We start from the raw sequence: 15,879 nt of genomic DNA, 5'->3' as shown, positions 1-15,879 counted from the left end.
CTCCCAGCCCTGGACTCAGGGCTTCTTATGCTGGCTGAGTGCACTTGCTTGGTTGTTGTTCTACTACTTGAGACATGCCTCCAGCCTAGTTTTTTCCTGGTTAAATATTCTTATTGACTTTTTGTCTGGGCTGGCTTTGAACTGAGATGTTATAGATCTCATGTCCCTTAGCAGCTAAGATTACAGGTGTGAACCACCAATGTCTTTTTCTTTCTTTTCTTTTCTCCTTCTTTCCTTCCTTTCTTGCTTTATGTGGTAGTATAGTTTGATCTTAGGACTGGGATCACAGTATCTATTACCATGCCTGACAGGTTTGTTGAGATGGGATCTCACTAACATTTTAACATTTCTGGCATTAAACAGCATTCCTCCAAAATTTCTGCCTCAAGAGTAGCTGGAATTAGAACAAATCATATTTGAACGTATAGATATTTAAATATTATTTATAGTGATGATGTGAACTAGCAGGAAGAAAAATAATAAAATAAAAATAATGATATAATGTCATAATAAATGATAAGTAATTGTAACAATAATAATATTATTATTAATAACAAGTAGTAAAACTGATCAATGGTATGTTTCTTGTCTTGGAATTTTAGAGTAGAATATTTTTCTATCTCAAGTTTTTTCTACTATGGTATTTATTTCTTGCTATTCATTCATCACCTGACAAAATCTAAATCCGAATCTTTTTATATCTCTGTATGTATATATATATATATAAATATATGTATGCATGCATCTGTCTGTCTGTATATCTTTCTATCTATCTATCTATCTATCTATCTATCTATCTATCTATCTATCTATCTATCTACCAGTATATTCTGAAAATCCTAATGGAAGATTTGAAGTGTGTGTGGAATCAAAGTATGATAGTGTTCATGACAATAAAATAATCCTTTCAATCAGTAATGCTACATGAGTTTGTTCATGAAAAGCCATGGAGGTTTTGCCAGCCCTCTGGGACATGGGCAGACTAGTTTAAATTGTGGCAATTTTTATTCTAGTTTATATACAATAGTTTATGTAGCCAGCCACAGTTACCCAACAGCACTTATATTTGGCCCATTTCTATACCTGCATTTTAGTTTCGTAGAAACCAGCAGTGTTAAAATCCTACCAGCAGGTGAATTTACCTTCATGTTCACACACCTGGGTTTCAGGTGGCCTTGATGGTCAAGAGAAATTCTTAAAATTCTATATACTCTTGACCTCATTTTTCTCTGATCTCCAGAACTCATAACAGCTTGCTGACTCTTTGGCCTTCATCATACCTTATTTCAGTATCTAACTCAGTTTGGTGTGACATGAGGTCTTTTAAGGTCAGTTCTTCAGAAAGGTCTGGAAGTGAGAAGCAGGTAGAGCAGTAAGAACACACAAGTAAATGTGGCTGGCCTTTCTTTAGGAGCAAGAAATAGCAGATGGTGTAATGAAACAAGTCACTTACTGGAAAGACTTTTCTTCCACTCTGTGTAGTTGAGTTTTCTCTACTAGGGTTTCCCCTTATTAATTGTTATTTACCTTCTGTTTTATTGGCAATATATTTCTCCCTGTGGTTTGTCAACCCTGGAGACACCCAGATTCAGAGTCAGTTGTGAAGTGAGGTCAGAAATTTGGTTGCCTATGACACTGGTTTCAGGGCAGTAGTATATACTGGGGGGGGGGGGGGAAATAACTGATTTTAATCAACCTGTGTTTAAATCTGGAAGCTTCCTGGTGTCATGGATGACAGGAGAAAATTCATTATCTTTTTTGGGCTACAACGTGTTTCTGAATGACGAGGAAAGCCTTGTCTCTTTCAGAGGATTATTATCTGTATTGTGTATACAAGGAAAAGATTTTGGCTTCTGTAAAACATCAGTGAAAATATGTCAGTGAGATGAATGGATTCTCTTGTAGGCCTTTTCCTAGGACTTCTTCTCTCCCCCTGAAGCAGCTTAAGCACTACAGTGAATTTGCCTTGTCTGGAGATCTGGCTTTTTACTTCTAACACACTTCCCGGTCACTCTTGTATATAGTCAGGTTAGAAAATATTTGTGTTAATGCATGTTAAGTGCTTTTGAGGTTACATTAATAGTATATTTCATTTTTTTCCAATTTGTATAATAATAGGACTTCAAATCTGGGCCTTAGACTTGCTAGGCAAGTGCCCTACCCCACAAACCATGTGGTTAGCTCCTCATGTGGTTACTTCTTGAACAATGCATTTATGGCATATTGCCACCAAGATTCCCAACAAAGGCATCCTCAGAGGACATAAGATTCTTTACAAAATTATGCAATATAACTTCAACTGAGAATCATATTCTAGGCCAATTTCTTTTCCTTATAATGATTGACACAGTAGATTGGTTATTTAGATGCTCCTAATTTCTTTCTTCTGTGATAAACCTTATATAGCATTTTTGGTGGACAGGCATTTATTTGATTTTTTTAAAAAAGGACAACTTACTATCCTTTTCCAATTTGAGGAAGGGAGAAATGTTATCAGATTAATTGAGAATCAAATTATTATTTCAGTGGTATATGCTATGGTACTAGAATGCACAAGCCACTGGGAGGGCTTGAAAGAAGAGTGATTAACCTGGCATAAATTCAGACTGGAGAGGTCCCCTTGGAAAAAAATCCATTAGAAGGGATAGGTAGGCATTTTATATGTAATACAAAAGTAAAAATGAGAGAATGGTAGGAGTCTTAATAAAATGTAGACAAGAGTAACCATAGCCACTCTGGATTCTTCATACCAACTCTGTGGTATTAGAACGAGGGACCAAGGGAAAGGAGGAGTGGAAAAAATAAAATCCAGAGGCAGAGGGCTAGGTTAGCTTAAGAAAGCAGTGTTTTTCCTAATATTTCTCTGTGGCCTGAGCCCACGTCACTGCTTAATATGAAGAGCATATGGATCTCTTATGGGAGAAGGTAGAATAGAAATTAGTAAGTTGAGGATTTCATAAGGAGAAAAAGAATATTTTTAAGACAACAGCAGGTCCAACCAAAGGAGGAACAGAAAGGAAGGGATGCCAAATAATGAGCTAAAAGACTTTCTGTAAGACACTACAAGAAAAAAATACTTGTGTATATATCAGTGCATAAATAATGCAATATGTTTACATATACATGTGCATACGGATAAATTTATGTCCATAGAGATGCATTAACATCTTGGTAAAAATCATAAAACTGAACAAGGGTTTGATTGTGAATTATTAAATGTATGTTTTCTGGAATTTCCATGCTAGAGAAGATCACACAGATTATCCACACAGGATTAATTTGAATGAAAGAGACATTTTACACATCATTATGCTTTCTTAAAACATTAAACAGTGCTCTAAATAAACCAATATACAAAGAAGCCAGAAAATTTACACAGATCAAAATATTTAGCTTAAAATTTATTTCTTATGAAGTCTAAACAAACAAGAAAATCCAAATTACTTGTTTACATAGCTCCTATCAGTATACCATTGCTTAATTTTTTCTATAAATTCGTAATTCCCATTTTGTGACAGTTTGAAAATATCTATAGCTTTCATCAGACTAGTTAATAGGTCTGTCCTTAAGTGATACATGATTATTATTTATGTATTCTTCTTACCTCTAGCAATATCAGTTATTGACCTCTTTTTTTTCTCCCAAACCCATAGAGATTACAAAATTATTTGAGACTCAAATTGACCGTATTAACGAGAGAGGCAAGGACAGATTGGTTGAAATGGTTCATAGATAATTCACACTTTTTTTTGCCATTCAGACAAGAAATTTCCTATTTTTCTTCTTTGAACAAGATACCTGGAAATTAATGTATGAATAAAATTCACAATGGTTTCCAGATTTTATAACCCATTCTATTTTTTTTTTTTGCCAGTCCTGGGCTTGAGCTCAGGGCCTGAGCACTGTCCTTGGACTTTCTCAAGGCTAGAGCTCTACCACTTGAGCCTCAGCACCACTTCCGACTTTTTTTTATGTATGTGGTACTGAGGAATCGAACCCGGGTCTTCATGCATGCTAGGCAAGCACTTTAACCACTAGGCCAAACTCCCGGCCCCCCCATTCTATTTTTTTTTAGTTCAATAGTGTGTTTCAAAAAAAACCTGGAAGTCCAAACCCCTGAAACTTCATAGTGTAATTCTCAATACAGAGTAGTAGTCTGAGTTGATCTAGTCAAAATGAGGTCATTCTAATCCAGTAAAACTGATGTCGTGTGAAAAGGAGAAAATAAAACACAGAGACAAGCCAGGCTCTGGTGGCTCATGCCTATAATCCAGCTACTCAGGAGGATAAGATCTGAGGTTAACAGTATGAAGCTAGCCTGGGCAGAAAAGTTTGTGAGACGCTCATCTCCAATTAACCACCAGAAAAAAAGGTGGAAGTGGCTCTGTGGCTCAAGTGGTAGAGTGCTAGCTTTGAGCAAAAAGAGGTTCAGGAACAGCACCTAGTTTCTGAGTTCAAGCCCCACAACTGACCCCCAAAAAAGTGTGTGTGGGGGAGATAGAAAGGACGCGTTTGGGAATAAGAGAAACTCCTTGAAATACTGCACCCTATACCTTACACACGAAAGTATATTGTATTTTCCGTCAGAGATTTTAGTTCCTGGCTCACATGTTGGTGACGTACCCAGAAGTAAGATTTTATGGATTTGTGATCCCAGAGATGATGGACTTCACTCCTGCAATATGTTCTTTCTCAGCCTGCCACGCCTCTGGTCTACACTGGGGAAGGTATTGGAAATAGAGTCTTCACTTTAGAGTTGTGGACTTTGTTTCTCTTGGACCTCTCACAGAGAATCTCTGACTTCTCTCATGCAGAGAGATACTAGAGGCCTTCCAGTTCTGAGAGAAGAGATTTGAATTTATGGGTCCAAAAGAACAGGATAGTAATCAAAACCACTGAGTCATAATTAGATGTGTTTGTGTTGATAACATGGTTTCTAAAGTGCACCAATTACACACTAGTATCTGTGGTAACAGGACAATCAGACAAGATGCATTCCTTAAAACACATGAGAAGGAGCTGGGAGCATGGCTTAGTGGTAGAGGCTTGCCTAGCATGCATGAAGTCCTAGGTTTGATTCCTTGCTACCACACACACACAAAAAAAGTGGTTCTGTGGCTCAAGTGGTAAAGCTCTAGCCTTGAGAAAAGACCAAGGACAGTGCTTAGGCCCTGAATTCAAGACCCAGGACTGGCAAAAAAAAAATAATCTTAAAAAGACATGATGATGACAACTTACTCTTTTGGATAGAAAATATCATTAACAAAGTAAGAGTTCATGGAATTCAAAAATAATTGTCCTTTATGTTTTTATATTTATTTTTTTCTTCAGAATGTGATCTTTTCCATGTGTAAGGAAGGGAGATAATTGATAAGGCATACAGAGTACCCACTGGGTTCCAGGAAAGGAGAGAGAACAGGATATATGTGCATCAGACATGGTGAATCATTGTCCTGCCCACTGGGCTTCCTCACACAGATGATTTCTAAAGTGGCATTTAAAGTTGAAAAGACAAAGTAAGTTGGTAACAATTCCACATTTCCAGTCATGATCACAGTCATTTCCCTGCCATGATCACATTTACAGGCTCACATAAATGCTCCTACCAAGAATAATACCAAAGATGCCCTTGGGTTCATTCATGCTTTGCTTTGAACTTGCTGTGTTCTACTTTACTAACCAATCACAGAGCACTAGAAAACAAAGCCATGGCAGAAAGATAATGGCAGCCAAATATCCCTTACATGTAGACATGTCTTGAGTACTTAGACAAATGCTCTGTCTCACTCAAGTTCCAGCACTGGGTTTCTGAGCAAAATCACTTCCTCCTTACTCATTCAAAGAATCTTTAGGGTGTTAACTTATATTCAAGATGGTTTTCAGGGGCCTGAATGTGATGGTCATACCAGCAAACCCAGATACTTCAGAGGCAGAGACAAGAGGATCACAGGTTGAGAATATTCAAGAAAACTGTTTGATTGACCTCATTTGAAACACAGATAAGGGAAATAAAAGGTCTTTTGGCCCATAGGAGAATTGGTAGAACACTTGCCTGGCAGGAAGAAATGCTAAGTTCAATATAGCCATTACTCTATTGCTAAAAAGTCTCCTATTTTAATGTGGACTCTATTTGGTAATATCAGCTTGGTATTGAATTCTATATTTTGTCCTGGAACCTTAATAATCATAAGCACTCCTACTTATGAAGCCAGGTTTCCTTCTGCTATTGTAAAAACCATGCTGAGGGTGATACTGTTTGGATATAAGACTTAAGTGTGGTTCAGTCTATTTATCAACTCGAAACAAGTTCTGACTCTCTGGCTCGGGGTGATCCACTTTGCTACTGGTTGAATAAAAGTAGGTTGAGAGGTAAGCATCTGTGGCTTATCCCTGTCATCCTAGCTATTATGGAAGCTGAGATCTGAGGATTAAAGTTTGATGCTAAGTTGAAGAAAGTCTGTGAAACTCTTATTTCCCACTAACTACCAAAATGCCAGAAGTAGGAGAGACACAAGTGCCAGAGCTCCAGCTTTAAGTGAAAATAGGTAAAGGATAATGTTAGAAGCCCTAGTATGAGCACACTCACATACACACAGAAAAGCAAAAATCTAACAAACAAACAACATTAATTAAAAAAAAAAAAACAGTGAAGCTACTCAGATGGCTAAGATCTGAAGATCGTGGTCTGAAGCCACCCTGAGCAGAAAACTCCCCTTGAAATTGCTATTCTAATTAACCACTCAAAAACCAAAAGTGACATTGTGGCTAGCCTTGAGCACAAAGAGGCTCAGAGACCGTGCCCCAGGCCCCAAGTTCAAGCACCACAACCAACAAAAAAAAAATAATAAAAGAGGCTGGGAGTTTAGCCTACTGGTAGAGTGCCTGCCTAGCATGCATGAAGACCCGGGTTCGATTCCTCGGTACCACATACGTAGCAAAAAAAAAAAAAAAAAGCCAGAAGTGGCACTGTGGCTCAAGTGGTAGAGCCCTAGCCTTGAGAAAATCCAGGGACAGTGCTCAGGCCTGAGCCCAAGCCCAGGGCTGGCAAAAAAATAAAAAATAAATAAAAAAAATAAAAGAAAATAAGACAACGCCCAGTAAGCTCCAAGCCTTCCCTGACTTTACTGAGTTGGGAGAAAAAGATAGGTCAAGAGACATCCTCAGATGGGAAGGATGGACTAATGAGGAGCACGAATGAGAGAACTGGCGTAGTTGAAGGTGGTCAGGTAAGAGTTCAAGAAGGTATTTCTCTAGAGTCCTGAAATTTGGGGAAGAAGGTCAGGCAAGCACAGGGAGACTGCCCAGGGAGAAACATCTTATGTATATTTATATGACTTTTGCCTGCCATACCTCTTAAAGATATGGGACTCTGGCAAAAGCAAAGAAACCCTGAGAGTTCATTCATACTTCTATTAAATATCATTTGCTCCAGAGCTCAGTGCGTGGTTGTGTTTGTTTTGTTGTGACTGATTTTCCTCTTAAATTCTCTGCCAATCGAAATGCTAAAGAATAGCAAATACAGGCATCTTCCCCAATGATTTTACATTGTCAGTAGTACTGGGGGGTGGGGAGCAAAGTAAGATCCTTAAAGTTAGATGAAGTTTTCAGTTTCAGAACTATTATATACACAGAGATGTTTTGTGCAATGGTAGTTTCCATGACATAGGGTCCATATGTAAAGTATGGTAGCACTTTTAGCAGAATCTCGTCTACTGTTTTATTGGCAACTGAAAATTGGTTAAGTAATATTTTTGTGAGAACTGAGGAGATACTTTTTCTAGTATAATTACAACTCTGGACAAAAGATGCATTTAAAGTCATACAAAAAATGAGCAACTGTTGGAAAATAAAGAATTTGGCTCATCTTCACCATTTGATCTGCCGGCAGTACCTCTAACCTTTGGAACTGGCCAAATGATAAGACTATCTTTGCTTTCCAGTGATATCTTAGTTTATATTAGTGAGGTGACTGAGGACAGAGCCTAAGCACCAGAAGGACTAACCACAAGACTGGAAGATTGGGGATCTGTATTAAATAATAGCAGCTTGACCTCTGTGGAGTGGAATATGCTAAAGATGGAGTTCTTTCATACACTCAGATCCCAGAAGAACTATGAATAATGAGACTTGCATGAGTTTCTTGGTCTGGAAGAGGAAGGCAGTAACATCTTGATTCTGGGAGGGAGAGAACATAGTAGTTTTCTGTTCTATCTTTGAGCTCTTGCCTCTTTTTTCTTTTACTTTTCATCTATAACCTCTATGGTAAAGCTATACTTCCTTTAAGTGCAGTGCTTTCTTTTGTTCTGCCAGTCATCTTAGCACATTCGCAACGCTATATGGATCACGGGGACCTACACATTTTCATCCAGTTTGTCAGCTGCAGGTGACTTTGTGACCCCCTAACATATGATTGACATCTGTCGTGTTATAGAAAATGCCTTTCACCTGAGCAATGATCATTTACTCTGGATAGTTAGTGCTAGGAATTCATCTCAACATTGCAACAGACATTTTAAAAACTCCTTTGCACTACCCACTAAAACAGCCAACATAACAATGATCAGAAATGTATATAGTAGTGCGTTCATGAAAGTTCAGGGAGCAAAAATGCTCTCATAAGCACACTAAGATAAAAATGATGTTTATCAATGTCAGACGTATGGTTAAGTGTCTGTGAGTGCACCCTCTAAATGGTTAGTGGTTAGGGGCCATTTATTATGTAGAAATTATCAGTTGGAAGACACAAATGTTATACTTGGAGACTTATAAACTTCTGGCATTTCAGTTCCTATTCTTTGATTTAAAAACTAAGAACCAGGTTGACAATAGATCAAAGAGAGAGGCAGTCTCCGGGAGCAAGAAATGTAAAAGTTCAGGGTTAAATTCTTGCTTCCCCACAATGCATCAGGCCTCCTAGAACTGAGACTCCTGAGCTGTCACTGATGCCCTTGAGACCTGCCCCTCACTTACTCATTTGTGAATCCATTTAGCAAAACTCCCAGAAGGGTGACAGCAGAATGCTTGGCCTTCAATAGGAACATCAAAGTCCTTAAGTCTGAAATGAAGAAAAACATATTCATTTGGCATTAAATAAGCCATAGGCAGGGTTGGAAATTGAATTTCACTCTAGTGTCTAGGTGAGCCAAGCAATAGGTAGTGCATCATTCTGTTCTTTTGCTTGTTTGAGTGGGGGGAGCTGGAGAAAGGATTTTGAAAGTCTACTCCTTAAGACATTCTAAATTAGAAATTAGACAAGTATGTCAGACGATCTCAGGTGATTTTGCCATTTCCTTAGTTATATTCAATACTGCAAGGCTTAAGTGGGACTCATCTAAAGATTTCATGCATCAAATTCTGCCTACTAATTTTAGTTTAGTGTCTTCACTATTTCCTGGAAATTGGTACACCTTTTGTATATTTTTAAAATATGAAAATATTTCCATTTCGTGGATCCCTGTTTTCTGAATAGTATGCATAGGACAATGACGCTAAATTTAAAGAAATACAAAAGAGCAAGGCTTTAGTTACATTATGGAAATCAAAGAGTAATAGGATTATCATTGTAAATAAATATGTTCTTCAACTGATTAGTATTATTTCTACATTTCCAGATCAGTAGATGTGATTTTAGTTATATGGCATTTAATTATCATTTAAGGAAATAAGTAACTGAAACAGGTTTTTATTTAGATGTAGTTCTTTTGTAATTGCTCATTGTAAATGGCCACATATGTTATGCATATATGTATGTGTGTACACTGACACACATTAGATTATGTATATTTTCATTGATAAATGTGTTAAACTTGCATCATTTTTCTTTTTTTCATATATTTTTTATTGTAATTAATAGAAGGGTTACATTATATTTGCCAGATAGAAGGTACATTAATTCATTGATACCCTTTCTCATGTCTTGGTCCCCATTTCCCTCCCCCCAACCCTCACCCCTCATCTTGTTTCCCCCCCTTCCCTATCCAATTTAAAATAACCGAATACAAATATATTCAAAATATCAGATAACAAAGTAAGATACTGTAACAATATGAGATAATCAAGGAGTAGCAAAAGAGATGAGAGATAACGTACAATAAAGACAACAATCACTCATTATATGGCTTTTGTTTCTATATCCTAGAGGTCCTTTCATTTAGCGTGATACTATATGGCCTTATGTATCTAGGTTTTGCTCTATTGCAAATCTCTGCTAGGAGAGCCCAAGGTTTCTACTGATTATGACAAATGAGGGAAACCATTGAGCCTATGTTCCTTTGAATCTGGCTTACTTCACTTAATATGATTTTTTCTCAGACTTTCCAATTCCTAACAAATGGAGCGATGTCATTCTTTCTGACAGCAGCATAGAATTCCATTGTGTACAAATACCACATCTTGTTGATCCGCTCATCTACTGAGGAACATCTGGGTTTGTTCCATATCTTTGCTATGGTAAATAGTGCTGCAATGAACATTGTTGTGCTAGTGGATTTACTCTGACCTTGTTTCTGGACAATTGGGTAAATGCCAAGTAGTGGAATTGCTGGGTCATAGGGGAGCTGTATGTTTAGTCTTTTGAGGAACTGCCACACTGCTTTCCATAGTGGTTGAACAAGTTTGCACTCCCACCAGCAGTGTAGTAGTGATCCCTCCTGGCCACATCCCCTCCAGCATCTGTTGTTATTAGTTTTCTTGATCCTGGCCATTCTAACTGGAGTGAGGTGGAATCTTAGAGCTGTTTTGATTTACATTTCTTTTATGACCAGAGATGTTGAGCATTTCTTCATGTGTCTATAGGCCATTTTTGTAAACTTGCATCATTTTTCTATAATAAATTCCTACAACGCTCAAACACTTTTAGCAGGATGTTGTATACCAACCATTTGTAAAATTCATCTTTAAAATATAATTCGGTGAAGTGTTTTTATTTTTCTTAAGTATGCATGGAAATAAAAATGTCTCTGAAGAAGGCAAACCACTTTGCATTTTGAAATCAAATTTTATAACCAGAGTGATCAGAGCCTCATTCAATTTCAACAAAAGAATTTAATCTAGAGCACTGGTCACATTTCCAATGAACTGACGGCTTCCAGCATTCCTCTGGCACAGATTAGGTGGATATCCCCAATTCCCAGGGTTATTGAAAGTTCCAAATAGCGTGTTGCTTACCAAAAACTCAACACTAGCTATCCCGGAAATCATCTCTAGTAAAATATAGGCAACATGTTTCTTTTTTCCCATATATTTTTATTGTAATTGTAATTGATAGAAGAGTTACATTATATTCACCAGATGCAAGGTGCATTACTTCACATACATTGATACCCTTTCTCATGTCTTGGTCCCCATTTCCCACCCCCAACCCCCACCCCTCATCTTGTTTTCCCCCTTCCCTATCTGATTTCAAATAACCAAAAACACATATATACAATAGACAACAAGGTGAAATACTGTAACAGTATGAGATAACCAAGGGACAGCAAAAGAGATGAGAGATAACATAGTACATTAAGGACAACAATCACCTGTTTTATGGCTTTTGTTTCTATATCCTGGAGGTCCTTTTATTTAGCATAATACTATATGGCCTTATATATCTAGGTTTAATTCTATTGTAAATCTCTGCTAGGAGAGTCTAAGGTTTCTACCGATTATGACAAATTAGGGAAACCATTGAGCCTATGTTCCTTTGAGTCTGGCTTACTTCACTTAGTATGATCTTTTCTAAGTCTTTTCCCATTATTTTTTTTGCCCTTATGGTTAATCTCATATTGTTACTGTATCTGACTTTGTTACCTGGTATATTGTATACGAGTTTATTTATTTGATATAGGAAAGGGACATGGGGGGGTGGAAACAAGATGATTGGGAGGGGCGGGAGGGAGGGAAATAGAAACAAAAATATGAGAAGGGCTATCAATGTGTTAGAAGTAATGCACCTACTACCTGGCGAAAGTAACTGTAACCCCTCTATTCATTATCCCCGACAATAAAAAAAAAAGAAAAAGATAGGATGAAAAGAAGTAGTTGATATTTAGTTCAAACTCTGAATCCCCCTAAAATAGTCCATAGGATATGAGTATATATCAGTATACTAGGTGCTCAACAAGTTATTTTTAAATGATTTCCTTAACAGCAGCAGGCTTTTTATACTGTGAATTTTTTCAGTACTTGGGATTAGAGAGAGTCTTGAACATATAGACTAGTGCTGACTCCATTAGCCACACCCACAGTCCTTTAGTTTGCGTTTGTTTTGGAGATACAGACTTGGTGAGTTTGTCTAATTAGCCTCAAATGCACAATACTCAATGAAGACTTTACTTTCCCAGTGGGTGAGATTAGACACATGTACCCACACCTGGCTGTTTATAAATATAGCAAATTCAAAATATTATATAAGGCTAAATTTGAATAATGATGTATCACTTATTTTCATACTTGACCAACTGACCAAATCTATTTTTAAGTTCATTTTGGGAGAATGGTGCAGGCATACTTGTGTGTTTAGGCTGTTGCCACTAGCAAGAACTTGAGTTTTAGTACATTTAATTATACTTAAGGATTATCAAGCTTGTACAATTGTTGATCCCAAATGAGAAAAGCTTCGTCTGCAGATTTAACGGGGACATTTATCATTTGTAAGCTTCAGTCTTATTATCTATTTTCTAAGCAAGCTGCAATGTCTTTTCTTAGCATAGAAATGTTCTTTATAATGGGAGCAGTAGATCGAAGCTGCACAGATTGGCTCCTTAATGAAACAGGCAACTTTCCAATGGAACTGACAAGTTTTATTTCTATTTGTTGTATTTTTTTCTCATTACAGATGGACCCAATTCAGAAAGCTGTAATAAATCATACATTTGGAGTTCCTCTTCCTCATCGAAGAAAGCAAATCATATCATGCAACATTTGCCAGTTGAGATTTAATTCTGATGTAAGTGCATTGTTTCATATTTATTTTTTAAAACGTATTCTAAACTTGCAGGAGGAAAGATTTCTTTAGTATTTTTCTCCAGTAACTGAGCATGTCAAAATCCAAATATAGCATTTATTTTGATTTCAGAATTTATTATTTTATGTGTTTATGTAGTGCAGAAAAAAAGCACACATGTGTACAGTCTTAAGTGTGTGAAACTTATTTGTATATTTTAGTGTTTGGGGAATGAAAGACAATATACTTCCCCTGTGGAGAGTAGTCAAATTTAGACTCAAACAAGTTTTAACAGAGTGTTGTTCTAAAATAAGTCAGACACCATGGCTGAATTTGGGACTTTGGAAATTTTATTTCTTAAATTTAATTTTATTGTCAGAATGAGGAACAGAGGGGCTACAGTTACATACACAGGTAGTGAGTAAATTTCTTGTCAAACATTATTAACCTCTGCCATGTTTTTCTTCCTCTTTTCCTCCCTCTAATCCCTCCCAGGACTTTTGAAATTTTGTCTTTCATGCTAGTTCCAGTTCATATAACAGTCCCAGTTTCTATGATGTCCTAGTTTGCATACTGGTTCTAGGTCCAGATGCACCCTGCATCCTGAGTTAAGCACATTGTAGAAATCTTAGCTGTACTGGCAGTCTAGCAGGGAATTCTAAAGCTGTTACCTCATGGAAGCCCATAGAATAAGATTCATAGGGAGACTGAGATGGGAGGAGATAGTCTGTCATACTTTACCTGTACCTGTTATGATGATCTATCACAAGGCTTCCACTGTAAAGTTGTGCCAATGTTAAAAATGTCTGTGACTGCCCATCCCCGAAGGTCCGAAAGAATAGGAATGGTAATTTACAAGGATTTAAGAATTGTTCAGACTGTGGGAAAATGCAGGACCCTTGCCTAATAAAATGGACATAGCCAAGGTATCATTAATCATGTCCTAATTTGGCACCATTGTGACAAACAAATAGATGTTGATTGTGAAGAATACTAAGCCTTCCAGTATGTCATTTGCACAGGCAGGTAGGTCTTTTGGATTCTCTGATGATAAGGACAGGATAAGAGATAATTAGGTACAGGAAGTAGATGTGGCTTGAAGACAGTGGCTGGTGTCTTCTGGGAGAACATGTCTTTTTCTTTTTTTCTTTATTCTTTCTTTTTAAAGGACTGTTACTACTACTGTCTTCAAATCTCCAGCTACTAGAAGTATCAAACATTCCTTCTGCTAGCTTGAAAATGAACACTTTGGCTGCATAACACCTGCTTTAGTTTATTTGCTACAACAAAATATCGTAAGCTGTGTGACTTATACAAAAAAATTACTTTTCACATTTCTGGAAAGTAGAAAGCCCAAGATTATGGGGCTGGCAGCTTTGCTACCTGGGTGATGGTTGGTTGTACATAGTGGGAAGCATGAAAAGCTCCTTTAGGCCTAGTGCTTCAGGGGAACTGACTGATCAACATGAACACTGGCTTCAACATCTAATCAGTTCTCAAGGGACCTACTCCTAATCCTTTCACCTTTGGTGTTAAGATTTTAATGACTGAATACTCACATTGAGATAACACCCTCATTTGAATAATATTAACTGCTAAAAAAAGGACATCAAAATACACATCATTGTACTTAGAGAGGCAGTTTTAGTTTTTCTGTTTAAAACAATACTGAGCCACTTGATAGGATTTGTATTTTTGATTTACATTATTAACAATAAATATTTCACTTGGTCTTTGTTAAAATCAAATTTTTGATGAACTCTTAAGTGAAGGCAGGCACCGGTGGTTAACACCCGTAATTCTAGTTATTCTGAAGACTGAGATCGGGGATCAAGATTTGAAGCAGTCTAAGAAGGAAAGTCATAAGACACTCATCCCAGTTGACCAGCAAAAAGCTATGTATTTTCGAACACTAGCCTTGAGTAAAAGCGTAGAGACAGTGCCAGGATGCTGAGGTTAAACCCCCACACCACACACACACACACACACACACACACACACACACACACAGAGAGGCAAATAAATTATATCCGCCAATATTTTTTTTATTTCAGTGTTTCACTGGAGAAAAAAAATAATAAATCAGGACACAGAAGAACTTCAGGTTGTTGGACTCTGTCTTACACTGATTACAAGCATTTTTCCTTCCATATCCTGGTTAAGTTTTCCAAGTGATAGCCCACTCATGATATTTATCCATACTTTAATTAATACATATATTTGCATATATTATTAATATCAGCCAAAATAATATGAAAGACCAACATAACAAGTATTGCACAATTAAAATACAACACTGAATATCCTTACCATGTTGTCATGCAGAACCACTGTATTGAAAATAACGTATTTGTTTTGAGCAAACTAAATTTTTTCTAAATTTAGAAAGTGTTCCCAAACTAAATATTTTGTAAACTTATCAACTGATATATGCAAACAAAGCCTACATAAAGTAAGTCAAAGCCAATATACATAGATGTATACAAACATGTATATATATGTAAATATACCTCTATGTATATATGCTATATACTATTTTAATCCTTAGAAAAAAAACACTCTAATCTTTTAAAACTATCTTTTGACTCTTTGCCAATAAATCTGGATGTTTGTTTCCATTTTAAAACCTAGATTCATTCTAGATTACCACACTACAGTTTTGTTGAGTCCTTATTGAATCTTCTGTCTCAGAGGGAAGCACTCCTTCCTTATGAAGTTTTTTACATTTCAAAGCTTCTTCTTCCAATGAAAATAACAGCTTGTTGTGCTTTCATCACTGGATCAGGAAGATTACATGTCTTTTCCTTCTAAACTTTTATTCTTTTAACCCTTCAGACTGTAATGAGTTTAGGCGGGTGTTTCCCGTTTCATACAGTTATCATATGAGGTCCTAAAGATAGTTTTAATGTCTAGGAAGGGTTTGCAGTGTAAACACAAGCCCTTGAGTGTGC

The 15,879-nt window shown here is 36.9% G+C and overlaps 1 protein-coding gene across 9 annotated transcripts in view; it reads left to right on the top strand.

Moving 5' to 3' along the window:
• The window catches only part of Znf385d (zinc finger protein 385D), a 581,998-nt gene that overhangs the window by 458,287 nt on the left and 107,832 nt on the right, over nt 1–15,879 (top strand). For all 9 annotated transcript variants that reach the window (XM_090322093.1, XM_090322125.1, XM_090322141.1 and 6 more), the window contains one exon: nt 12,821–12,931. In XM_090322093.1, the coding sequence (XP_090178219.1) occupies nt 12,821–12,931 (111 nt within the window). The remainder of the gene's footprint in view (nt 1–12,820; nt 12,932–15,879) is intronic.

Source organism: Megascapheus bottae, chromosome 2 (assembly GCF_031878675.1).
Source record: "Megascapheus bottae isolate mThoBot1 chromosome 2, mThoBot2.hap1, whole genome shotgun sequence".
Classification (NCBI taxonomy): Eukaryota; Metazoa; Chordata; class Mammalia; order Rodentia; family Geomyidae; genus Megascapheus; species Megascapheus bottae.
Note: the sequence above shows the minus strand (reverse complement) of the source record. Positions and strands in the feature narration are given on the sequence as shown.